The 27,011-nt window shown below is 48.8% G+C and overlaps 1 protein-coding gene across 2 annotated transcripts in view; it reads left to right on the plus strand.

The window, feature by feature from the left end:
* Nucleotides 1–27,011, plus strand: part of LOC119958485 — a 705,387-nt gene that overhangs the window by 658,640 nt on the left and 19,736 nt on the right. For both annotated transcript variants that reach the window (XM_038787045.1, XM_038787049.1), the window contains one exon: nt 24,250–24,322. In XM_038787045.1, the coding sequence (XP_038642973.1) occupies nt 24,250–24,322 (73 nt within the window). The remainder of the gene's footprint in view (nt 1–24,249; nt 24,323–27,011) is intronic.

Genomic DNA, 27,011 nt, shown 5'->3' on the forward strand with positions numbered 1-27,011 from the left:
GGGAGAGCGGCGATTCTCCGGCCCGGATGGGCAGAGTGGCCTGCCCAATATGACATGTTCACGCCGGCGCCAACCACACCTGGTTGCTTCCGGCGTGAACAGTGCAGGAACGCTGCGGGGGCGGCCTGTGCGGCCTAGTCTCCCGTTGGGAGAATCCCGCCCCTGGTTTCTGATAATGGCACTGCCTTCACCGCAGTGAATTCCAAAACTTCATGCAATCCAATGTAATCACCCGTCGACAAATGGGTTGGCGGAACGGGCAGTGCAGACTTTTAAAACCAGTATGAAGAAACAACCTGCAGCATCCATAGAGACCAAATTGACAAGATGTTTGTTCGACTGTAGGACTCCTCACACAACAAAGGACTCACCCCAGTGTAACTGTTAATGGGATGGCAACTTTGTGTGAGACTAAGCCTACTATTCCCAAACTTTGTGCGGAGGGTGAAGTCCCAACAAGATAACCAAAATATAAATTATAACACTGGAAGGACCGAAAGAACATTCAAGACAGGCGATCTAGTTTACGTGAGGACCTTTGGAGCCGGTTCCAGCTGAGTCCCTGGGGCCATAATGGAGAAAACAGGACCAGTATTGTACAAAGTTAAAGTCCAGGGTGAAGTCGTAAGGAAATATCTGAACCACCTGTGGAGCAGGGAGTCCGCCCCCGAGTAAGCCTCGATACCGGCCATGGTGACGTCCGCCGCGTGTACTGGGCAACAGCCCAAAGGCAACCCGGCTTTCACACCCCCCCCCCCCCCCCCCCCCCCCCCCCCCCCCGCCCCCGCCTCTGATAACGACCACACAGACTCCCAGATGGAAGCAGAGGAAGCTGGGACCCCGACTGAAGCAAATGCTGAAGAGGAATCTGTGTCAGTAACTCTGCAACCCTCCCACCGGAAACAAAGAGATCTAATTCAGTTCATACCTCCAAATCTGGTTCCACCCTCAACTGCCCTGAGACCAATAGCCAAGCGGCAGAAGAGACTTCTTCATGGCTGGAGTACTGAGGGAGAAACAGACTTCGGGGGAGGGATGTTATGGTGGCCACAGAGGATCGTCAACAGATTTCCCCATGGGCTTCGTGGAATACGAGTTCCCCTATTAAGCAGGCGAGAGCTCTCCCAATGGGGAATGAACAGCAGGAGCTTAAAATTTGCTGTTTCAAACCGGGCTGTATTCTGTAGGCCCCCAGGCTAGGACTGGTGTGTTCTAAGTCACAGCAGTTGCCTTTTTTGTTGGTTTAATAAAAGGGTATGGTGCTGGAAGACTGGCCTTGACAAAGTTATTACAATTATCATACTCTCAGTTGCTGTTAACAAATTCCCATTTGAAACAAAACTGCCTGTGGACATAGATGACTCTCCTTGGATGCTGCAATCTTACACGGATGTTGTTCACCACTGGACTGGCTGATGGAACTGTTCTGGCTGTGCAATATTGGACTGCAGATTATCACAGCTGCTGCCTCTTGCCATTTTTGTGTTTCATTTCATTTAGCAGCATTGATTTATCCTTTTGCGAGATTACCTGATGAATTACATCCTGCCAGTATGACTGCAACTTGTTGGAATGCAGGAGGAATTATTTTTTTTCCCTAGCTCTCAATTATGGCCTTCCGAACCGACTGCTTTTTGCCTCCTGCAGATAATTTAACTATGTTGTGAGATGCTATCTTGCACGGCTGCTTTTGCAACTCCATCCACCAGTTGTGAACATATTCATTGTGGCGCACTGCGGATGTGCCATCTTTGCATTGTGGAGACCAAAAACAATGTCCACTAGTTGTCATTGTGATCTACCAAAAAGGAGATAAAATGGAGAATAACCAGTAGCAGCCTGCCGGGTCCAGTTGTATGCATGAACATCCTTGTTAACATGGTCTTTCCATGTGGACTTCTGAGAAGACAGGTTACAAAGCATCCCCAACAGCATCCTTTTAAAGCTCTATAATTTAATTATTATCCTCTGGGTGGTACAGTGTTGTGTGGAATTTTCTGATTTTACTGTATCGGTGGAGTTGGTTGAACAAATGTTTCTCAGATTCTCGCCATTGCTTATGGCCTATTTTCTTGCGGAGTCTGAACCTTAGCATAAAGTAATTGAACAACTTGTCAGCTAGTGTCTTGGGCAATTTATTGGGTAAGCTTGCACAAATATAGTGTAATGATCCATGATTACCAATGTGTACTCACACCCCCTGTACTCTTCTCAAGATGAAGGAAGACTAAATAAATAAGTTCAGAGGGTTCAGTTATGATGATTGGGTTGAGGGGTGCTTTAAAATATTTTTTTTAAAGGATGTGGATGTCGCTGGCAAGGCCTGTATTTGTTGCCCATCTCTAATTACCTTTGAACGGAGTGGGTTGCTAAGCCATTTCAGAGGGCATTAAGGGTCAGCCAAGTTGCTGTGGGTCTGGAGTCGCATGCAGGTCAAGCCAGTTAAAGATGCCAGGGGCGCGATTCTCTGCACCCCATGCCGGGGGGAGAATCGCAGGAGGGACGGGTGAATCACACCACGCCACCCTGGCACCCCCCGCGATTCTCCCCCCCCCCCCCCCCAAATGGTGTGTCGCGTTTTGCGACAGGCCGCTCGGAGAATCGCCGCGCGCTGTTTCTCACGGCGACCGGCGATTCTCCGGCCCGGATTGGCCGAGCGGTCTGCCGAACCCAACCGGTTCACGCCGCGCCAACCACATCTGGTCGCTGCTGGCGTGAACAGGGCACGACTGGTGAGTGGGGCCTTTGGGGGGCGGAGGGAGGATCGAGCACCACGGGCGTGTTCAGCAGATGTCTGGCCCGCGATCGGTGCCCACCGATCGTTAGGTTGGCGTCTCTAAAAGACGCACTCTTTTCCCTCCACCGCCCCGCAAGATCAAGCCGCCATGTCGTGCGGGGCAGTGGAGGGGAAGACGGCAACCGCGCATGCCGCGCGGCTGACGTCACTTCGGCGCCGCCGGCCGCGTCATTCCCAGCGCGCCACTTTGACGCAAGCTGCTCCACGCACTCAAATTACCTTCCTTAGCAGCTCCACCACCTTAGCCAGATTCTCTAAAGCCTCCTTCCTTTGCTGCTGGAACTTGCTTTTGAGGAATTCCAGCAGCAGCTCCATAGAGCACTGGACAGGCAGCACTGCCACCCTATTCTCCATCTTCTCCTGTCTCTTGCTCAAGCTGTTGTCTCTTTCACGTTGCAGTTCTTGTCCGATGAAGCATAAACCAGTCCCACCATAGGAGTTTTACATTCCTTCAGTGCTCACGCATCTTTTGTCATCCACAGGTTCAAACCAGCACTGACCGACGCCACCTTCAAAAGGTGGAGGCAGGACGGGGGGACACTGACAGTCAGGGACCTATACACGGACGACAGGATCGCAACACTGGACGAACTGACAGAGAAATTTCAGCTAGCTGGGGGGAACGAGCTACGGTACCTGCAGCTCAAAAACTTCCTACGAAAGGAGACAAGGACATACCCACAACCGCCACGACGGACACTACTGGAAGACCTACTGGACGCAAGTATCCTACAGAAAGGGAACTGTAGTGACATGTATGACCGACTGGTAGACAGGGACGACACCGTACTGGACGCAACAAGAAGGAAATGGGAGGACGACCTGGGGATGGAGATAGGGTGGGGACTCTGGAGCGAAGCACTGCATAGGGTCAACTCCACCTCCACGTGCGCAAGGCTCAGCCTGACGCAACTAAAAGTGGTACATAGAGCCCACTTAACGAGAAACCGTATGAGTAGGTTCTTCCCGGAGGTGGAGGACAAATGTGAGCGGTGCCAGAGAGGCCCGGCCAACCACGCCCACATGTTCTGGTCTTGCCCCAGACTTGTGGAGTACTGGACAGCCTTCTTCGAGGCTATGTCCAAAGTGGTGGGGGTGAGGGTGGAGCCATGCCCGATAGTGGCGGTCTTCGGGGTTTCAGACCAGCCAGATCTATTCCTGGGGAGGAGGGCGGACGCCCTTGCCTTTGCCTCCCTGATTGCCCGCCGTAGAATCCTGTTTGGCTGGCGGTCAGCAGCACCACCCAGAGCTGCAGACTGGCTGTCCGACCTCTCGGAATCTCTCCAAATGGAGAAAATCAAATTCGCCATCCGAGGGTCGGACGACGGCTTCCACAGAACGTGGGAGCCATTCATGCAACTGTTCCGGGACCTGTTTGTGGCCAATGTACATGAGGAAGAATAGTCGGGTGGCCAAGAACCAGGGGAAAATGGGCGGGAATCGGGGGAAGGTAGCCGGGGGGAGGGGGGGGGGGGGGGGGCTACGGGCTCGGTATGGGGGTTTGATGGCAAGCCAAGGCCCAAAACCAAACTATAAATAAATGCCTATAAACATGTGCCTCGGCCATATTGGGGAATGTAAAATATGTATGCTGGCTAAAGGGGGCGGCCACAATTATTGTTATGAAGATGCTTACCTGTAAATATTCATGTTAAATTTTTGTGTTTTCCTTTTTTTTTTCTCTCTCTCTAATAACTTGTAATTTGTCATATATAAAATATGAAAACTCAATAAAAAAACATTTATAAAGATCTTTTGTCATCCAACACCACACAGTTTGGGTGGGGAAGGACCAAAAAAATCCACCTCGAGCAGGAACCACCAAATGTGCGACCACTCACTCCATGGCCGCCATCGGAAGTCCAGATACTTTCTTATTAATCAGGATTGCACTATTTGCAACAGCAGCACATCAGCCTTCAAACTCCTAAAGTGTGCAAACACCCTCGATCTTTTTACCAGTCTGTTTAACCCCTCACATTCCAAGTGACCAGCCGAATAGAGGGCTTTCTCCCAGCACCCCCCTCCCCCATCCTAAAGGCAGCCACCTGTCGGGCAGTTGAGTAACTACCCAAAGAGAGCTGACACCAGGCCCACTCAAGATGGCTGCCACATCCCCCATCAAGACAGAACAAAGAGGGTTTAAAGCGAACGTCAGAGAACTACCCCAATTCCTCCCCCCACCTCCCATCAATACCAGACCCAAATATCCCAATGAACAACAAGGCAAACAAAGACACCCACCCTCCCCAACCAAAACAGAAACAAAACTTCTAAGCTCATGCCACAATAATCCCCCACAACATGAGCTGCAGATACCCCCACCCCTCCACTTCCATTAACTAACTGTTCAGCTATTCAGCTTGCAGGATGGCCCTCACACAGAGTAAAAATAAAGCAACAAAAACCCATAACGTCAACCAGCCCCCTGCCCAAATCTAACTTTCATCGTTCCGTGAAAACAAAAAGATCCATGAAGACCAATTTCCATCCCACAAAAACCACAGTAAAAATCTAAGTACAAGACTCCAAAAATGCACAATAATCTTCCCACAAAAACAAAATACAAACTCCCACACCAATAAAAATCACAGCTCTCATGATCCCAGTCCATGTTTCTGCACAAACACCTCAGACTCCTCCAGAGTTTCAAAGTAATAATCTTTTGAGTCATAAGTTACTCGGAAGCCAGCAGGGGAATGCTAAATCGAATGTTGCTCTGCAGCGTTGTCCTTGTCGAAAGCTACCATCCTGCTGGCCAGTTGTGCTCCAACATCCAGATAGATCCGCATATTGTGGCCTTCCCGTCTGGAGTCCTGGTACTCTTTAGCCCACTCTTTCTTCCTCTTCCTCAGACGCCATTTCCCTGGCCCTACACTCATCCCTAGAGCATCTCGAAAATAAGGACTCCTACATCAGACTCCTATTTATTGACTACAGCTCCGCCTTCAACACCATAATCCCAGCCAAGCTCATATCAAAGCTCCAAAACCTAGGACTTGGCTCTCCACTCTGCAACTGGATCCTTGACTTTCTGACCAACAGACCACAGTCAGTAAGAATGAACACCAACACCTCCTCCACAATAGTCCTCAATACCGGTGCCCCGCAAGGCTGCGTACTTATCCCACTACTCTACTCCCTGTACACACACGCCTGCATGGAAAAACTTGGTTCCAACTCCATATACAAGTTTGCTGACGATCCGACCATAGTGGGCCAGATCTCGAATAACGACGAGTCCGAATACAGGAGGGAGATAGAGAACCTAGCGGAGTGGTGTAACGACAACAATCTCTCCCTCAATGCCAGCAAAACTAAAGAGCTGGTCATCGACTTCAGGAAGCAAAGTACTGTACACACCCCTGTCAGCATCAACGGAGCCGAGGTAGAGACGGTGAGCAGTTTCAAATTCCTAGGGGTGCACATCACCAAAAATCTATCCTGGTCCACTCACGTCGACGCTATCAGCAAGAAAGCATAACAGCGCCTATACTTCCTCAGGAAACTAAGGAAATTCGGCATGTCCACATTAACCCTTACCAACTTTTACAGATGCACTATAGAGAGCATCCTATCGGGCTGCATCACAGCCTGGTGTGGCAACTGCTCGGCCCAGGACCGCAAGGAACTTCCGAGAGTCGTGAATACCGCCCAGTCCAGCACACGAACCTGCCTCCCATCCATTGATTCCATCTACACCTCCCGCTGCCGGGGGAAAGCAGGCAGCATAATCAAGGATCCCTCCCACCCGGCTTACTCACTTTTCCAACTTCTTCCATCGGGCAGGAGATTCAGAAGTCTGAGAACACGCACGAACAGACTCAAAAACAGCTTCTTCCCCACTGTCACCAGACTCCTAAATTACCCTCTTGTGGACTGACCTCATTAACACTACACCCATGTATGCTTCATCCGATGCCAGTGCTTATGTAGTTACATTGTATATATTGTGTTGCCCTATTATGTATTCTCATGTATTTTCTTGAATTCTGTTTAATTCCCTTTTCTCCCCATGTACTGAATGATCTGTTGAGCTGCTTGCAGAAAAATACTTTTCACTGTACCTCGGTACACGTGACAATAAACAAATCCAATCCAATCCAATCTTGAAAACTGAAAGCGCACAATGATCGCACGTTTTGCCTCAAAGATCTGAGGGCCTGATTCAACTCAGGAGGATATTTCCCCCTCCCCCACCATCTCCCAAAACAACTACACCATAAACTTTGTCGGACTCGGGCCCTCCAAGCCTTCTGGCAACCCAACCACCCTCAAATTCTGCCTCCTGGAAGAGTCCTGGCTCTTAATGCCTTGTTCTCACCGGTAACCAGTGCCATCTTCACTTCCAGAGAGGTAATCTGGTCACTTTGCCTTGCCAGAGCCATGTCCACCTCTTTAATTTCTGCACCTTGACCACTTCGTTCACTTTTGCCCAAGCCGCTAGAGTTGGGGGAATCATCCCTTCACTTGCTCGTTCACGATCCTCAGATACCTCTCACCGTAATCTCTAAAGTTCCTTTACTAAGATGCCTGAGAGCATCTGAATGGATAGTGGAATTGTCACCAATGTTCCAGGGGGCCTCTGCCATTTTTCTCCCAGTCAGACGTCTCAAGGCTTGCAAGTTTGACGACGTTTGCTTGTTTTTCTGCTGCCTAGTCTTATATTTATTTTGCATCCCTTTGTCGTGGGAGTCTTAACCCATTGAACTAACCAAGCTCTGGTCCAAATCTCCTCCAGAAATCGGGCAAAAAGGGCTTAAATAAAAATTCTCTAACAGGTGCCACCTCGCAACTGCACTCCTACATATCGCCCACTGGAAATCAGCGCAACCAATCCTGCCCTTACAATCAGCCAGGCAGCCTGAGTACATAAAAACCCGATTAAGCGAATAGAAGTCCTTTATGCAAAGTTGGTGGGGGCCCTCACATACACCAAACTTGACCTCAGTCATGTTAATTGTAGTTAGAACTGGGTGAAGTTTCCCAAATGCTTGTGATTATAAACATGCATAAAGACCTGTTTCAATGCATTACAGTACCGTTTGGCATCTCCTCGGCCTGTGCGATATTCCAGCGCACAATGGAGAATCTCCTCCAAGGTATCTCAAAGGTTGTGGTCTACCTGGATAGCAGGCTTGTTGGCTGCCCCTGGACAATGATCATAGGTAACTAGGCATTTTGCTGCTGATTTGCCAAAATTTTTAGGGTCTCTCCCGTGTGTGTCACCAACTTGGCTGTTGTCTCACTCAAGTCCAAAGGCCAAACACCTCCTCTAAGGTATTTAAACGTTTGCTGACCTGCAACTGTGGCCGTACCCCAGTGTCGACTTCCCTCTTTAGTGGTTTTCCATTTGCTGTGAGGACTATCTTAATTGGGGCTGTTTTCCTCACTCTCACCACGTTCAATCTGTATGTTTCAGATTCTTCATCTGAATTCCTCTCCACTGTGTTCACTGGAGCTATGGTTTGCGGCTTTTTTCGAATTGGCGCGTTCTGATAGGTATAGCAGTGTGTCTGGATATTGTACTGAAAACAAATAAACTCTCTGCAGCAACATGATTCCTAGGTCTGATCTTCCCCACACCAATAACAGTCATCCTAGCTCCTGGGCTGACTGCCCAATTTCTTTCCAGGCCATTGACAATGATCCTGTTCCTGGAATTGTAGCTGAACCTCTTCTGTGCCTGTCAATCTGGCTGCATGCCTTGCTGCTATACTACCCTACCCACTAGTTCATCTCACCCTCTTGCACGTTTTGAAGCTCTGACATTGTAGATTCTTTCCGACTCTGGTTTTGTCTTGGAGGCTTTTCCTTCCCCCTTCGATTTCGATGACTGTGGCTTGTAATCAGTACAGTTTATACTCGTCACCTGTGTGGTGGCTCGAGGCAATACCAGGTAAACAGTAGTAAAGAAGAATGTTTATTGGCAACTAACATGGGTAAGGTGTTCACGCTCTGCCTGCTGGGTTCAATGTGACCAGGACCTCATTCCCTGATCCATCTACATTTTCCTCGTTGGTCAGGGTTTGCACGCTTCCGCACGATAGGCCCCAGATCTGGTCACTTGGACTGTGAGGGCACGCACCTTAAAGAGGCCATGCTACCATAGTCAGGGCCTAGCACTGGTCCATGTGGTACGCCGCTAGACACCGGCCTCCGCCATACAAACAGCCTTCTACCACCACCCTCTGTCTCCTGCCACCTAGCCAGCTTTGCATCCAACTTGTCAAGTTACCCTGGATCCGATGTACTTTTACCTTCTTCATCAGTGCCCATGTGGGACCTTGTCAAAGGTTTTTCTGAAATCTATATAAACCACCTTCATCTACACACCGCATTATCTTCTCGAAAAATTCAATCAAATCCATTAGGCGTGACCTCCCACTGAGAAAGCCATGCTGACTATCAAACTTTGCCTCTCTAAGTGGAGATTAATTTCTCCTTCAGGATTTTCTCCAAGAGCTGCCCTACCACTGGTGATAGACTCACTGGTCTGTAATTCCCTGGTTTATCTCTATCACCCTTCTTGAAAAGTGGAACCACATTAGCTGTCCTCCAATCCTCTGGCACCTCACCTGTGGCCAGAGTGGTATTAACTATTTGGATCAGAGCTCCTGTAATATTCTCCCTTGCCTCCCATAGCACAGGGTGTGAGGAGCCCATGGGGGGATTTGACAACAAGGTTGAAACAAGTCGAGCATGAACAAACGTTGCAGAGCTAACAAAAAAAATAATCAAAATTCTTCTCACCTCTAATTCTTCAAAAGACGATGGAAAGATTTTCCCCACCCGCCCTGTGAAGAATCGTCTGTCAGATTGCGCTGTTCTTAGTCAGCAGCTGAAGACACTTCACCATCTGTCTTCACTGAAATTTAGACTGATTGAAGAAGACCGGAGCTTTCCAATGCAATCTATCCTGTGTCATCTGGATTGAATTAGACAATCTGAGAATTACCTGCAACATTTCAAAAACTGCTGACAGCTCAGGAACTGATACAAGCAGCCACCTGGTGTGGCAGCAGTCAGTTTTCATGCCAGAAATGTATGGTGTGTAACGGATGTGTTATGGACACATGTTAGTTCAAGTCTTTCTCAGTGTACACACCATCTGGCACCAGGCAATGTTTCATTTAACAATTTGGAGGAAAAACGGCTGAGCAGCTCAACAACAGATAGTATCAGGATACTAGACTGCATGACTAAATTACTTGTCTGACACCAGTAAAGGTTCAGCAGATGATACTATTCTGTTCCAGCTCTGAAAACTACGGAATCCCGCAATTTATATTTTTCAATAAGTATTTGCTGTAATTTTTTAAATAATGGAATTCATAAGCAAAATGTTTTTTGAAGTGGAATGCAGTCAGAGATTGTGTTAATCCATACTGCTCTCCTATCCACCACCCTACTGTCATAATATGCACCCATGTACATCATGAGGTAAAAGCAGGCAGTGACAGACACCCAGGTGAGCCAATCAGTATACAGAACAGAACACGACCAATCACAAGACAGGACACCAGAGGGGGGTTTCCAACTATAAAACACACAAGGTATCAGCACTCCGCCCCTTTCCACTGGTGACAACTGTAGTGACAGTCAGGGTGTACAAATCATTCAACACCTTCTACACGTGGATCAGAACTAGCCTGGTCTAGATAGTTAGAGTTAGTTTACTTAGTGTAGTAGAGAGGCAACCCACAGGCAGCTGTGTGCTTCGTTACGGGAGTTCAATAAATCTTATATTGAACCAATACCCACGTTTGATGTATACTTGATCAGTTAACTGTATCATGTGTAATCCGTGTTACCCCAGGGTGAACAACACGACATGATACCTGAAGTGGCTACTGCTTCTAAGTAGTTTACCTTCGAAAATTCACTGCGACCAGCAACTGCCTTACAGTGGCATGGAAAAGATGCAGGCACCTCCGCAGCTCCGGGAACCTTGGCGCCAACTAGCAGGTCTTCAAGCAGAATTTCAGTCTGTACATTGAGGCCTTGGGCCTCGAAAGTGCCTCCGATGCCCGAAAAATCACGCTGCTGCTGCCTACAGCAGGGTCCAGGCCATCCAAATCTTCAATTTGCTCACATTTGCCGACAGTGAGGACAAGACCAAGTTCCAGACTGTCTTCGCCAAATTCGACAGTCACTGTGAGGTCGAGACAAAACAAAAGCGTTATGTATTCCTGAAGCGCTGGTGACACCGCTGACTCCCTCATCAGGGATCAGATTTTGTTTGGGGTCCACTCTGACGTTCAAGTGGGAGCAGCTCCTAAAAACAAAAAATATGACCCTGCCAGTGGCCATCAAAATGTGCAAAGTCCATGAACAGGCGAAAGGTCGCTATTCCCGCCATAGGTCAGCAGACCAGGACCAACTTGCCTCCCACGAGGCTGATAGTGGACAGGCGATCGCCCGAATGCGGGGCCTGAGCATCAATGAAGGCGGCCATTTTGCGCGCTTTTCCAGGGGTCCCAGTCAGGCGCATCACAGTCAGGAAAACAAAGCGGTCGAAGACTACACTGTAGGTGCGAGCTGCAGCCAACCGCACTGCGCATGTGCGATGACGCGGCGATCGTCACAACAGCGACATGATGACATGCTCCAACTGCGGCACTGCCCATTTAAAGCAGCAATGCCCCGCAAGAGTCAGGCGATGTCTCAACTGCAAGAAGCTTGCCCATTATGCGGCTTTGTGCAGATCTGCACCTCCGACAGGGAGCCATCGATACCAGTTCCAATGTAGATGAGTTCGAAGTGTGCAGCAAGGGGTGCTCAACTTGGAACTGGATCCCCTCACCGATCCAGAGGACGACTGCCCGGAATCCACATATCGAGTGGGCATCATCACCATGCATGACAAGGCCTCCGCGCATTCACCAACACACATACCCTTCCTTAACGTGGATTATGTTGACTCAGCTTCGGACTTTAATCTTGCTCTTCTGGCATACAGGGCAATCCTTCTGTCCCACGGTATGTCTCCGGCACAGTTCCTTATGACAGTGACAGACACCCAGGTGAGCCAATCAGTATACAGAACAGAACACAACCAATCACAAGACAGGACACCAGAGGGGGCTTCCAACTATAAAACACACGAGGCATCAGCACACTGCCTCTTTCCACTGGTGACAACTGTAGTGACAGTCAGGGTGTACAAATCCTTCAACACCTTCTACATGTGGATCAGAGCTAGCCTGGTCTAGATAGTTAATGTCAGTTTACTTAAAGTAGTAGAGAGTCAACCCACAGGCAGCTGTGTGCTTTGTTACTGAAGTTCAATAAATCTTATATTGATCCAACACCCACGTTTGGTGTATACTTGATCAGTTAACTGCATCGTGTACAATCAGTGTTACCCCAGGGTGAACAACACAACATCTACCTCTTTAAAAGTGCCATGCACGGAGACATTGGCAAAGGCAGAGTACAACACTCTATGCACATGCACTCACAAACTCTCTCAGTCTCAGTCTTACAGACGTAGAATCCCTGCAGTGCAGAAGGAGGTCATTCACCCCATCATTCAGCACCGGCCCTTTGAGAGAGCACTCTACATATGTCCACTCACCCATCCACCCCACCCTATCCCCATGTATAACCTAACCTGCACATTCCTGAACACTAAGGGGTAATTTATCATGGCCAATCCACCTAATCTGCACATCTTTGGACTGTGGGAGGAAACCAGAGCACCTGGAAGAAACCCCCGCAGACACAGGGAAAAAGTATAAAATGCACACAGTGACTAGAATTGAATCTGGGTCCCTGGTGCTGTGAGGCAGTAGTGCTAACCAAATGCCACCGTGCTGCACATACACCCTAATGTACACATTCTTACTCACAATTTCACACTTATACTTTCAAACATTCACAAAGACACTGCAATTGCCTGCACATACTTTCAGAACTGCATATAGACGATTTAAAAGGTACATCTGCATGTGAAGACATATTCTCAATTCAGGCTAACTAATTAACAAATGATTGGAATGCCAGAGATTCAGGGTAGTATCCTTCCAATGTGAAATAACCTCTGACAAACCAGCAGTGTAGGTTCAATGTATCCTTTGTGCAGAAGGTACTGAGATAAAAAAGATTTGGTATGAACAATAAATCATCATTGGTGCAGCTGTCTCTTGTATATATGGTATGGTTTCAAGGGAAATGTGTAAGAGATATTTTAAACTTATCACTGCAGAATGATGAAAAAAGAAACCTAATCCAGAAGGACCAGCATAAAGTGCAGCATAAAGTGCAGCACAAAGTTACAGGGTGAATTTTAGCATGTATTTAGGAGCAGGTGGGTCAGGATGAGGGAGGTGGTTAAAGCTGGTAAAGTTTACAGCATGTTCTGAAGTTGGCTTCAATGCAGAAACTTCTGGGTTTCAATCCAGACCATTAGGCTGCATGTACACAACCCCTCAGGCGACTGTTGGCAATTAGTATATGTTAAGTGCTCAATTAGAGCGCTATTGACACAGATTTTTCAGCTTAATTTATGACACACAGATTTCCCGGGCATCTTGGTGCTTACCAATGAAAGCTAGATGAGGGCCGGCATTTTTCATTCCTATTTTTCTTGGGCAGGTTTGGCGACAGGAGCAGAAAATCGTTCGGTCGTGAGCCTAAGTCCCGAATAGTTCAGTGGAGAAAGCCGCCATCGCTGCCAGCAGCTTCAAATCCGCTTTTCCTGCCGCTATCGGTCTTTGCTGATATTGGGGAAATTTAAGCCTGAGAATACATTGACAATTCAGGGGTGGCAATCTATCTGAGGGAATATGGCACTCATATTCAGTATTCCAAAGATAAAATGCTGGAAAACCTCAGCAGGTCTGGCAGCATCTGTAGGGAGAGAAAAGAGCTAATGTTTCAAGTCCAGGTGACCCTTTGTCATATTCAGTATTCACAGGTGCTTTTTATGTGTGAAACACAAAGGGCATTCACAGTACCTCTGCTGAAAGCTTCCTTTTACACACTTTGGAGGTTCATCCTTCTGTGTGCTCACTGACCTACATTGGCTCCCAGTTAAGCAACACCTCTATTTTAAAATTCTCACTCTTATTTTCAAATCTCTCCATGGCCTCAGCTCGTTTTATCTCCCTAATCTCCTCTAGCCATATAATGGCAGATCGCTACACTCCACTAATTCTGGCCTCTTGGACATTCACAATTTTAATCACTCAAATGTGTCGTGTCATCAGTTGTCTTGGCCCCTAAGTTCTGGAATTCCTGTCCAAAATATTTCTGCTTCTCCACTTCCCCTTCTTCATTTAAGACTTGTCTTAAAACCAACCTCTTCACCCAAGCATTTGGTCACAATGTACCTCAGTGTCAAATTTTGGTTTAATAATGATCCTGGGAAGCATCATGGGACATTTTGCTACATCAAATTTTATATATAAATACAAGTTGCTGTTGTTTCTTCTAAACTTTGGAAATTCGATCTATCATATCATGAAGAGTGCAGCTTATGCAACCTTGGTTCACACCTCAGATACAAACCAAGATGCACCAGCAGCAGCTGATGCTCACAGACATGTAGCTGCACAGGAGAAAGGAAAAAAGTAGACAGGCTCAACTTACAGGAAGCTGTACCTGCCATACAGAGTCTACAGGCAGAGTATTAACTTCCTTGACATATCAGAACAACAGTGTCCCAGAAGGCTTACATGGTCACGAAACATCAGGCGATGGCAGCTATCTGCAACCTGCCAAAAGATCAACTGACATCTGGATCTGTTGGCCATGCTTTACAAGTATCTGCCAGAGTCACTATTTCCCTCAATATTCTTCCCTCTGGAATCTCCAAAACTTATCCAGAGACACTTGAGGATCGGCAGCACGCAAATGCATAAGACATGTGACTGATGGCTTCTTTGCTAGGGCTGCCAACTATGTCAACTTTGTCAGTGATGATGCCTGTCAGAATGAGTTGGTCTTGGGATGGATCTCTGACTGGCTTTCCACAGGTACAGGGTGCCATTGGCTGCACATACGTAGTAATCAGGGCACCCCCCAGATCACCAAGGAATATTGGTCAACATCAAATCAAGGTGCAGTTGGTGTGTAACAATGTGTGCATCAGATACCATGGCAACTGCCATTACAGGTACATCCTGCAGCATTCTAACGTCCCTGATCTCTTCACAGCTAGAAACAGAGCTAGTAGGTAGCATTTGGAGACATGTGATACCCACTTAAAACAGGGCTGATGACACCTCTCAAAAACCCAAAGGATGATGCCCAAGTGCATTCCAATCAATGCCATATGACTATCAGATGTTATATTGAGCAAAAACTATTGGCATGTTGAAGATAAGCTTCAGTACCTGGCAGAGCTGGCAGAGCCGCAGCCAGGGTGTTCCGAACAGTCATGGCGTGCTTTGCTCTGCACAACATTACGCAGCAGTAGGAGGAGAAATGTACAGAACACTGAACAACACATAACATACCGAGGTGCATACCCTTGTGCAACTACAAATCTTTAATCTTCCTTTTCCGAATATCATGTGATCCAACCCCTTCGTAATTCAACCCCCTCAACTCTGGGATTAACCTAGTGAATCACCTCTGCACACCGTCCAGCACCAGTGCTTCCTTTCTCAGGTAAGGAGACCAAAACTGAACACGATACTCCGGGTGTGGCCTTATACAGTTGCAGCATAACCTCCCTAGTCTTAAATTCCATCCCTCTAGCAATGAAGGACAAAACTCCATCCGCCTGCTTTAATCACCTGTTGCATCTGTAAACCAACTTTTTGCGACTCATGCACAAGGACACCAGGTCCCTCTGCACAGCAGCATGTTTTAATATTTTATCGTTTAAATAATAATCCCTTTTGCTGTTATTCCTCCCAAAATGGATAACCTCACATTTGTCAATATTGTATTCCATCTGCCTGACCCTAGCCCATTCACTTAAACTATCCAAATCCCTCTGCAGAATTCCAGTATCCTCTGCACTTTTTGCTTTACCACTCATCTGCAAACTTGGACACATTGCACAATCCCTCTGTCTTAAGGAAGGGTAGACTAGGTTGCTTAAATCCCTGCTCAGACTGTTGAGGTGCTCTTACCTGATGTCATGATTATGAAGTCCATGGGGGCTCCATCAAAGACTGCCAGTACCTGTGAATGGGTAAGCTGTGTATTTGTCACGGCAGTGTGTGGGGTAACTGTTTTAGAATTAAGCCATGGTCAGAAGTGAGGTTGCTGTGAGTGTAATCTCCACTTCCATGTCCATTTTGACTACCATCCCTCTCATGGCCCAGCTGCACTTAACTACTGGAGAGCACTTTGCTGTATTTTTAAAATTCATTTATGAGATGTGGACATTGCTGGTTAGGCCAGCATTTATTACCCATCCCTAGTTGCCCTTCAGAAGGTGGTGGTGAATTGCCTTCTTGAACTGCTTCAGTCCATGAGGTGTAAGTACACCCACTGTGCTGTTAGGGAGGGAGTTCCAGGATTTTCCCCAGCAATAGAGAAGGAGCGGGGATATATTTCCAAGTCAGGGTGGTGAGTAACTTGCAGGGGAACCTCCAGATAATGGGGGTCCAGGTATCTGCTGCTCTTATCCTTCTAGATGGTAGTGGCTGTGGCTTTGAAAGGTGTAGATCAGTGGGGAGCTGCATTGCCAAAGTTAAGGTATCTGACATCCTATTTAAGATGGCACCCAGAACCTTCGAGCTGTTATGCAGGGCCTGCAAGGACTCAAGTGATAGCTACATTTGATGTTCGACACAGTTAGCCAGTCCATCCATGCACAATGACATAATCACAGTTAGCCAGTCCATCCATGCAATGTCAACTCACTCATGCTTGATTAAGAGTCCTCCAATGTCTCTGCAATCCTGATTGTGTTTGGAAGGTCTTTCAATGTATTGTACATTCTCTGTTGCCATTCATTACGTATCCTGTTCATTGACAGCCCCAGGATACAAACATCCAGCTGAGCAGAGTTAAGAGGGAATGCATCCTCTGATGCGGACTCTCCATGCATCATGTCAGATGTACTTGTCTCCACTATGTGGTCTTGCTCACCTTTGAATTGTGAGTCACCAGGTGAAAACCCAAATTCTTACTTTTACTGGTTCCACGGAAGTGTGGGTATCTGTGCATCCTCAGCATACTCCTGAACAGTGAATGAGAACTGGACAACATATTCTAGGCAGCAGAAAAAGCTAAACGTTATCACCTATGTTGTCTCAGATGCATCCTTGACATCACTTGTTAGGACAAGGTCACCAGCTGAGACGACCTGAAACATGCTAATTCCATCAATATACACTCATTGCTAAGTTAATGGCATCTATGCTGGCTGTGGCGAATGTACAATGCGTATAATTCACACTGTGTATCACTGTGTCCCTGTGGACTCCATCTGTGAGCCGTTGCGCGGCTCTGCCCACAAAGGGAGATGAGAAGCTTTTACAGGGCTCCACCCTTGGCTCCGCCCATGGCTCCTCCCACTACCAGAAGTATAAAGTGCTGCGGTCTTGTGAGTCTGCCACCAGTTCTTCTGGTAGCAGGCAGGCTCAGTTGTAAGTCGATTAAAGCCACAGATTACTTCCACTCGTGTCTTGAGTGAATTGATGGTCGCTTCAATTTAATTAACTTAAAAAACCACCATGGAATCAGCCCTCAAACCTGATCGACTATAAATCGACCCGCAGGCCGCAGAAGCGAAGGAAATCTTTCGACATTGGCTTCGGTGCTTCACGGCCTACCTGGCTGCGTCGACTACCTCCGCTGTTACTGAAGAGCAGAAACTCAGTCTCCTACACGCATGGGTGAACCATCGCATTTCTGCTCAACTCGATAGTACCGACTCGCACTCCGAAGCCCTCACTATACTCGACCGCCTATACGTGCAGCCTGTAAATGAGGTTTACGCACGGCATATTTTCACTACCCGCCGCCAGCGCCCCGCAGAGTCGCTTGAGGACAACCTGTGTGACCTAAAAGCTCTTGCACGGGAATGTAACTTTCAGGCTGTAACTACCTCCCAGCATATGGAACTCGCTGTCCTGGATGTGTATGTTGCAGGAGTCCGGTCCAACTACGTGCGCCAGCGTCCCCTTGAAAAAGGGGCCCAGAACCTGGAGGACAATGTAATGCTAGCAACCTTGCTGGAGGTCGCGTTCCAAAGTTTGAACTCGTTTCCCGCCGACCACGCGATCCCGTTGTGGACCCCCGACCAGAAACTGCCCCAGGCCTGCGCCGCGTGGCCACCCGCCCACCATGGAGCGCCATCGTTCCATTTCTGCGGCCAGCCCCAACACCCACGGCAGCACTGTCCGGCCCGCAACGGGACCTGCAACAGCTGCGGTCGAAAAGGGCATTTTGCTAAGGTATGCCTGTCCAAAACTAAAACCTTAAACTCTACCGCTAGTCAGAGCAATCGCTCCTCCAATTCACAGGCCCGCAGACCCCGCTATGTTGCAGCACGTCTGCCGACTCCGCCTCCGCACGACATGTGCGACTCATGGGGGCCGCCATCTTCGCAATCCTCCCACACGCGGCCGGCCATGTGGGATTCATGGGGGCCGCCATCTTGGGCGCCATCTTCCTCACCGCCCGTCACGTGCGATCCATAGGGGCAGCCATCTTGGACGCCATCTTCCTCATCGCCCGCCACGTGCGATCAACGGGGGCCACCATCTTGGCCATCACCCGATGTCCATATCGACGACTACGACCTCCGTGGACAGTCATCACGGGGCCACTCCAGCACCGCTGATCAAGCCACCGACTACCTGCAACTCAACGCAGTCACTTTGGACCAGTCGCGGCCAAAGCACCTCAGAAGCTCAATGATGTCCGTTCACGTTAACGGATACAAGACACCATGCCTCTTCGACTCCGGGAGCACCAAGAGCTTCATTCATCCAGACCTGGCAAGACGCTGTTCACTCCCTATCTTGACAGCACGGCAAACTATCTCCCTCGCCTTGGGGTCGCACTCGGTCCAAATACAAGGGCGCATCGTTACGACATTAACGATACAGGGCGCCAACTACAACTTCCAATTGTATGTACTCCCAGACCTCTGCCCCCCTATCCTACGCGGGCTCGATTTTCAATGCAATCTCAGAAGCCTAACACAGTCTCGGCGGACCCCTACCCCCTCTCACTATATGCAGCTTAGTGACTCTAAAAATCGACCCCCCTCCACTCTTCGCTAACCTCACCGCTAACTGCAAACCCGTAGCCACTCGCAGCAGGCGGTATAGCCTGCAGGACAGGGTATTTATTAGAGCCGAATTCCAGCGGCTCCTACGTGAGGGAGTCAGAGAGGCCAGTAATAGTCCCTGGAGAGTTCCGGATGGTGGTTGATTACAGCCAGACCATTAACCGGTTCACGCACCTCGATGCGTACCCCCTCCCCCGGATTGCAGACATGGCCAGCCAGATCGCCCAGTACCGCATCTTCTCCACGGTGGATCTGAAGTCTGCATACCACTAGCTCCCAATCCGCCTGGAGGATCGCCACTACACGGCATTTGAGGCAGGTGGCCGCCTCTTTCATTTCCTCCGGGTCCCCTTTGGCGTCACGAATGTGGTCTCGGTGTTCCAACGAGCAATAGACCGAATGGTGGACCAGTACGGGCTGCGGCACACGTTTCCGTACTTGGATAACATCACCATCTGCGGCCATGGCCAGCAGGACCACGACGCCAACCTCCACCGATTTCTCCAAACCGGCCAGAAACTCAACCTCACATACAAGAAGAAATGCGTTTTCCACACAACAAGGCTAGCCATCCTCGGCTATGTCGTGGAAAATAGGGTTCTGGGGCCTGACCCGGACCGTGTGCATCCCCTCTTACAACTCTCTCTCCCTCACTGTTCCTGGGCCCTCAAAAGGTGCCTGGGATTCTTCTCCTATTACGCCCAGTGGGTCCCCCAGTATGCGGACAAAGCTCGCCCACTATTTAAGACCACACTCTTCCCACTGTCAGCTGAGGCCCACCAGGCCTTCAACTCCATCAAGGTGGACATCGCCAAAGCCGCCATGCGGGCGGTGGATGAATCCATCCTCTTTCAGGTGGAAAGCGACGCCTCAGGAGGTCGCTCTCGCCGCCACTCTGAACCAGGCAGGGAGACCAGTAGCTTTCTTCTCCCGAACCCTCTCCGCTTCAGAACTTCGACACTCCTCAGTCGCAAAAGGAACTCAAGCCATTGTGGAAACCGTGAGGCACTGGAGGCACTACCTCGCAGGTAGGAGGTTTACCCTCATCACTGACCAGCGATCAGTTGCCTTCATGTTCAACAACTAGCAACGGGGCAAAATAAAAAACGATAAAATCTTGAGGTGGAGGATCTAACTCTCCACCTATAATTATGATATCATATATCGGCCGGGGAAGCTCAACGAGCCCCCAGATGCCCTGTCCTGCGGCACATGCGCCAGCGCGCAAGACGACCAATTACAGGCTATCCACAATGACCTCTGCCACCCAGGGGTCACCCGACTCGCCCACTATATCAAGGCCCGCAATCTGTCTTTCTCCACCAAAGAGGTAAAAGCCGGCACCAGGAATTGCCTGATCTGCGCGGAATGCAAACCGCACTTCTGTAGACCAGACAAGGCCCACCTGGTAAAGGCTTCCCGGCCCTTTGAACGACTGAGCATCGATTTTAAAGGGCCCCTCCGCTCGACCAACCGTAATGTGTACTTCCTCAACATCATAGACAAGTTCTCCCGCTTCCCGTTTGCTATCCCGTGCCCCGATATGACCTCCCATACAATCATCAGAGCCCTGCACAGTGTCTTCACCCTGTTCGGTTTCCCCAGCTACGTCCACAGTGACAGGGGTTCATCCTTCATGAGCGACGAGCTGCGTCAGTACCTGCTTGACAAGGGCATCGCCTCGAGCAGGACTACCAGCTATAACCCCAGGGGGAACGGGCAGGTGGCGAGGGAGAACATGACGGTATGGAAGACCGTCCTACTGACCCTACGGTCCAGGAATCTCCCGACCTCCCACTGGCAGGAGGTCCTCCCCGACGCGCTACATGCAATTAGGTCCCTCCTGTGTACAGCCACTAATTAGACCCCTCACGAGCACTTATTTGTTTTCCCTAGGGGCACTACCACGGGGGCCTCTCTTCCATCTTGGTTGAGGACACCGGGCCCGGTTCTCCTCCGGAAGCACGTCCAGACACATAAAACGGACCCACTGGTAGAGAGGGTACTACTACTACACACAAACCCACACTACGCCTTTATTGAACACTCCGACGGCCGGCAGGACACCGCTTCCCTCCGGGACCTGGCGCCTGCAAGATCCACCACCACCACCGCCGAGGTACCCCTCACACTACACCCCACCCGACCCCCCATGCCCTGCGCCCCCACGCCTACAGGTTTCCTGTGCCCCCTTTCGTCCATCGCACCAGTCAGGAACGAGGCTCTGAACGAACCACCCCCCGGAGTCCACCCTCAGACCCACACCGGACGTCTGCACACAGCCATCTGAAGCGGCTGCAACCCCAGTGCTCCGCCGATCCCAGCGGACAACTCGGCCACCAGACCGACTCAATCTGTAGACCCGTCACCACCTCCGGATTTGATTTTTTTTACAGGGGGTGAATGTGGTGAATGTATAATGCGTATAATTCACATTGTGTATCACTGTGTCCCTGTGGGCTCCATCTGTGAGCCGTTGCATGGCTCTGCCCACAGGGGGAGATGAGGAGCATGTACAGGGCTCCACCCTTGGCTCCGCCCATGGGTCTGTCCATGGCCCCTCCCACTATCGGAAGTATAAAGTGTTGCGGTCTTGTGAGTCTGCCCTCAGTTCTTCTGGTCGCAGGCAGGCTCAGTTGTAAGTCGATTAAAGCCACAGTTTACTTCCACTCGTGTTTTGAGTGAATTGATGGTCGCATCACTGGTTCAGCCACGTTCATTGGATGGCTGCTAGCCACATACCTAAAGACCATTTATATTGTGAATTGATAACTGGCTAACAACCACCTGGGCATCCATATCACAACTACAAGGACACCACAGAGAGATATTATGATGATCTATATTGGCACTGGGAGAGAATCGCTGACAGCCATGACCTCTGGAGGCTGACTGTTTGAAAGGGCATTGGAAAAGGCAAGCAGAATCGAAAAGTTCAGCTGGCTGAGAAAAGGGCCCAAAGAAAACACGGGCCAGTGATTTGTGCATCTTCTTAGCTCACTGTCTTCCTCTGCAGCAATGCACAGAGACTGACCTAGGGCTCGCGCTCTGGCATGGCTGTGGAATAGGGATAGATCATTTTCCTATTACTTCTGCTGTTATGATGACAAGGCTGGTGGAATCCAACTCTCACAACTCTCACTGCCCTTTCAGCTGTTATCTAATCCAGTAGATACCAAGAATTAGATTTAACTCCCTCCAGTCTACGTGGTCAACTTACCCACAATTGCATAAAGCGTAGCTATTAGCTGAGTTTCAAGTATGTGACCTTGGATAAACCAAAATATTCTACACGTAGATGCCAACAATAAAAGTCAGCCTTGTTGCAGGGTATTTCTCTTGACTCTGAATCAGTAATAGCTGCATGAGTCAAACCTGAAGCCTTTGAAAGATGTGAATATAGTAAGGTTTTCAATTAAATGTTGTAGTTGATGTGTGCATTAGTATATGCATCAAGTGATCTTTATAGGGAGTGATCATCCGAGCCCTGCGCCGGGCTGGAGAATCGCCACAACCGTGCCACGGCGCCCCAAAGCCGGCACGCAATTCTCCGAGGTGCGGTGAATCGGCTCCATTTGCGCCGGCGCGTTTGCCGTGCCGCAGGCCGCTGGAATCGGCGGGGCCCCGATTCTCAGGCCTAGATGGGCCGAGCAGCCGCACCGATACAACAGAGTGCCACCAGTGCCGTTCACCCCTGGTCGCTTCCGGCGTGAACTCTGCGGGTACGGTCGGGGGGGGGGGGGGGGCTACTTCACTGGGGGGGCCTCCGATGGGGTCTGGCCCGCGATCGGGGCCCACCGATTGGCGGGCCGGCCTCTCCCCCGGGCCTACTTCCTGTCGCGGCCGGCCCCTGAACACCGACCCCATGTTGGGTCGGGGTTGACGCGCGTAAGAAGTCCCCTACGCATGCTCCGGTTGGCACGGCCCAACTGCGCATGCACAGGATGGCACGGCCCAACTACGCATGCGCGGGTTGTCGCGGCGCCCATTTGGCGCCATGTAAGGAGGCTGAAGCGGCATTAGCCGCTCCAGCGCTGTGCTGACCCCATGTGGGGGCCAGAATCCGTCGTACCCGGTCCCGGTTTGCCTCGTCGTGAAACGCGGCAGCGTTCACTACGGCGCGAACACTTGGCCTCAATAGTGGAGAATCGCCCCCATGATGTCTGAATATTTTACATAGTTGAGCAGTGAATTTGGAACAAGTCAAAAGGCTAATTTTGAAGTATAGGCCATTACCTTGTCAATTAGTGTTACTTTGTTAGTTGCCTCGCCACTTTTAACCATAGCAGTCTGTCACAATTGTGGGATCTTGTTAGAACATAGAACATAGAAAAATAAGCACAGAACAGGCCCTTAGACCCACCATGTTGTGCTGAACGTTTGTCCTGGCTTAAGAACAAATTAATCTACACCCCATCATTCTACCGTAATCCATGTACCTATCTAATAGCCACTTGTAGGTCCTCTGACTCAACTACTTCCACAGGCAGTGCATTACATGCCCCCACTACTCTCGGTAAAGTGTCCCCCCATATCTTCCACCATTCACCTTAAATTTATGTCCCCAGGGCAGCACGGTGGCCTAGTGGTTAGCACAACCGCCTCACGGCGCTGAGGTCCCAGGTTCGATCCCGGCTCTGGGTCACTTTCTGTGTGGAGTTTGTACATTCTCCCCGTGTCTGCGTGGGCTTCGCCCCCACAACCCAAAAATGTGCAGAGTAGGTGGATTGGCCACGCTAAAATTGCCCCTTAATTGGAAAAAATAATTGGGTCATCTAAATTTATTTTAAAAAAAAATTTATGTCCCCTTATAATGGTTTGTTCCACCCGGGGAAAAAGTCTCTGGTGGATGTGGGTAAGTTGTTTCCTCTTGTGGGAGAATCTAGAACCAGGGTCACTGTTTAAAAATAAAGGGTGACCCATTTAAAACGGAGATGAGGTGCTAGGACCCCAACTGTTCACATTAAAAATGAATGATTTGGACAAAAGAACTAAATGTATTGGGCTGGATTCTCTACCCCGATGCGCCACATTTCTGCCTCGACTCGCCGGCGGGATTCTCCATTACGCTAGCGGGTCAATGAGGCGCGGCGGGGCAGAGAATCCAGCCCATTATCCCCAGAACCAACTCTTACAATGGGTTATTAATGTTGAATAGTTTTGTCAATGAGTGACCCGTTAAAGCGAAGTGAAATAAAAATTAACACTTTTAGTTTTTTTTCTTTTCTATACTTAATATTAATAGATAGCTCATTGATGAAGCCAACATCTGCAGTGAAGCCTAAAGTATTTGAGATACAACCATTCCCCATGAAGAGGTAGGTTTTATATCTTTATTTCCTATTACTTCAGTTTCACCAATTTTCCTATCTTGTAGATGTTGACTCCTTGATGAAGGCGATCAGCACCATTCACCTAAAATGACTATTATTCACGTGTCAACTTCCTATGCAGTATTGGTGGGTGTCATGACCACTGGGTTTTACCCGACGGCTATGATTAAAACTATCTCCTTTAATTCAAAGTAAATGGGATAGTTTGGAAAGGAGATGAAACCTCATACAACTTCCTGGAGACAAGTCCATGAGAATTGGTTGGCGATGAGACAGGGGTCCAGGTCAAAGCTTAGTGAAAGTAAGTTTCAAGTTTGAACACTTGGACACAAAGAAAGAGACAACTGGTCTTGTTGTGTGCAAACGCACATACTCTCAAAGTCAGTTAGAGAGAGATTTGGGAAAGAAAACCCACAACGGGTGCTGCAATGGCAAGCAGGTGCTGCTCAAGACAGATCCCCTGTTTGAAGGAACAAAGCTTTCGGAGAGTTGAAGAGAATGGAATTGCCAGAGAATGCTTTGCTACTGGAAGTCCATTTGATTAGGTTCCGAGGTTTGAGTGAAGGAACTTTGTTTGAAAGGACACTGGAATATTCACCATGTTGGGGCAGGAAGAAGAAATCCTATTAAGGCAGTGAAGAGCTTGATACTTTAACCAGAAGAGTATTTTTCTGCTCAGAGTGCAGTGTAATGTATAAATGTGACAAAGGGCTTTCAGTTATGTTAATAAGTTAATGGGGAGTACTTTTTCTGTATTTTGGTGTATTAGTTGCCTATTAAGTAATTGTTTAATCAATAATTAAAGCAGAAAATGTTGGAAAGACTCAGATATGGCAACATCTGTGGAGAGAGAAATATAATTAACATTTTCAGGTGAGATGATGGCATAATGGTAATGTCACTGGTCTAGTAATCCAGAGACCAAGGCTAATCCTTGGGGACGGGATTCAAATCCACTATCGCAGCGAGTAGAATTTGAATGCAATGATTACTTTTGGAATTAAGAGTTAGTCTCCGTAATGACATGAAACTATTATTGATTTTTGTAAAAAAAAATCATCTGATTCATTAATCTTCTTTAGGGAAGGAGATCTACCATCCTTACCTCATCTGGCCTACATGTGACTCCAAACTTGCAGCAATGTGGTTGATTCTTAACTGCCCCTTGAAATGACCTATCAAGCCACTCAATTCAAGGGCAAAGAGAGATGGGCAGCAAATGCTGGCCTTTCCAGCGATGTCCACAGCTCAGGAAAGAGTTTAGAAAGAACTCCGGCCAGGATTTCATGCCTCAATAAATGGCAGGCACCATGTCAGGCCAGAGCATAAAGTACCATGAGAAGGCCAGAAATCTGTTTCACGTCGTCATGAAACCAGTTTGCGACTGTATGCTCCACCCAATGGCGGACCACATTTCCCACTGCAGTACATCAGGAATGTCGTTTTAATGTTTTTGCATCTCATTAATAATAATAATTGCTTATTGTCACAAGTAGGCTTCAATGAAGTTACTGTGAAAAGCTCCTAGTCGCCACATTCTGGCGCCTGTTCGGGGAGGTCGGTACGGGAATTGAACCTGCGCTGCTGGCATTGTTCGGCATTACAAGCCAGCTGATTATACACCCTGCTTGATGGAACCATACATGTCAGTGTGCAAATTAAAATGATGTGTTTCACAATGGTACTAAGGCAACATGTACCCGACAACCTACACTTCACCCATGACATTTGAGGTTAGTTTGCCGACCTTGCAGTGTGAAGCACTCACAGGAATCAGTGCTGGGCTTCACAGGCAGCACCACACCGCTTTCAGCGGGGTCTCACAGGCAGGTCTCTACCTATCAGACAGATGGGCGGTAAGGCTGCATGGTTAGGGCTGTACTGAGGAAGGAAGCAACTGGCCTCAGGCAGGAGAAGGGCTGCAAGGCTAAGCCTGTAACTTGTGGGGCAAGAGTGGGGAAGATTGGACTGAAACACATGACAGGGGGAAGGAGCAGGTTTTATGTGTCCTCAGTGCATCTGGAGCCTACAGATGGGGAAAAGGCATGTGGGAGTGTTCAAGGATGTGGGGATGTATACATCTCACTGTGTAAGTGGCCTTATGATGGGGTGGGATGAGACCCAAATGGGACATAAGCACATCGCCTTCAATATGTTCATGGGCTAACAAATGGATTTGCATCACAAACACGATGGGATCAAGGAATACAGAGGGAAGATTGAGAGGTCTCTGATGGTGGGAAATGTGAACTTCAGATGCCTTACCTTCACTATGTATTGCAGCCATAGCCCACTATAATGCCAGAAACCCCACGGACCAAGACACGTAACCTATGACCACGCCTGCTCACAACATGCTGGGCACAATGTGACTGGCCTGACATGTCTTCCTTCTCTCCGGACAACGACAGTCTTTGCAAGCTCAACAATGTGAACTGAAGCTCCTCCAAGATAATAGGAGGGATTTCTGTATCCACACAGGTGGGAATACGTTGTTCTGGCAGTGAGAGTTCTGCACCACCATCTTTCAATCAGCAGCAATGGCACAGTACAACTTCAAAATGAGGAGAAGCACACTGCCAGTGAGGGCTGTGTGGATGGATTGGAAGCAGGAAGCAGTGCCACAAGCTAGTCAGAGTAGGAATGTCAGGATAGATAGGATGAATGCGTGGCT

The sequence above is a fragment of the Scyliorhinus canicula genome, chromosome 2, assembly GCF_902713615.1.
Source record: "Scyliorhinus canicula chromosome 2, sScyCan1.1, whole genome shotgun sequence".
Lineage (NCBI taxonomy): Eukaryota > Metazoa > Chordata > Chondrichthyes > Carcharhiniformes > Scyliorhinidae > Scyliorhinus > Scyliorhinus canicula.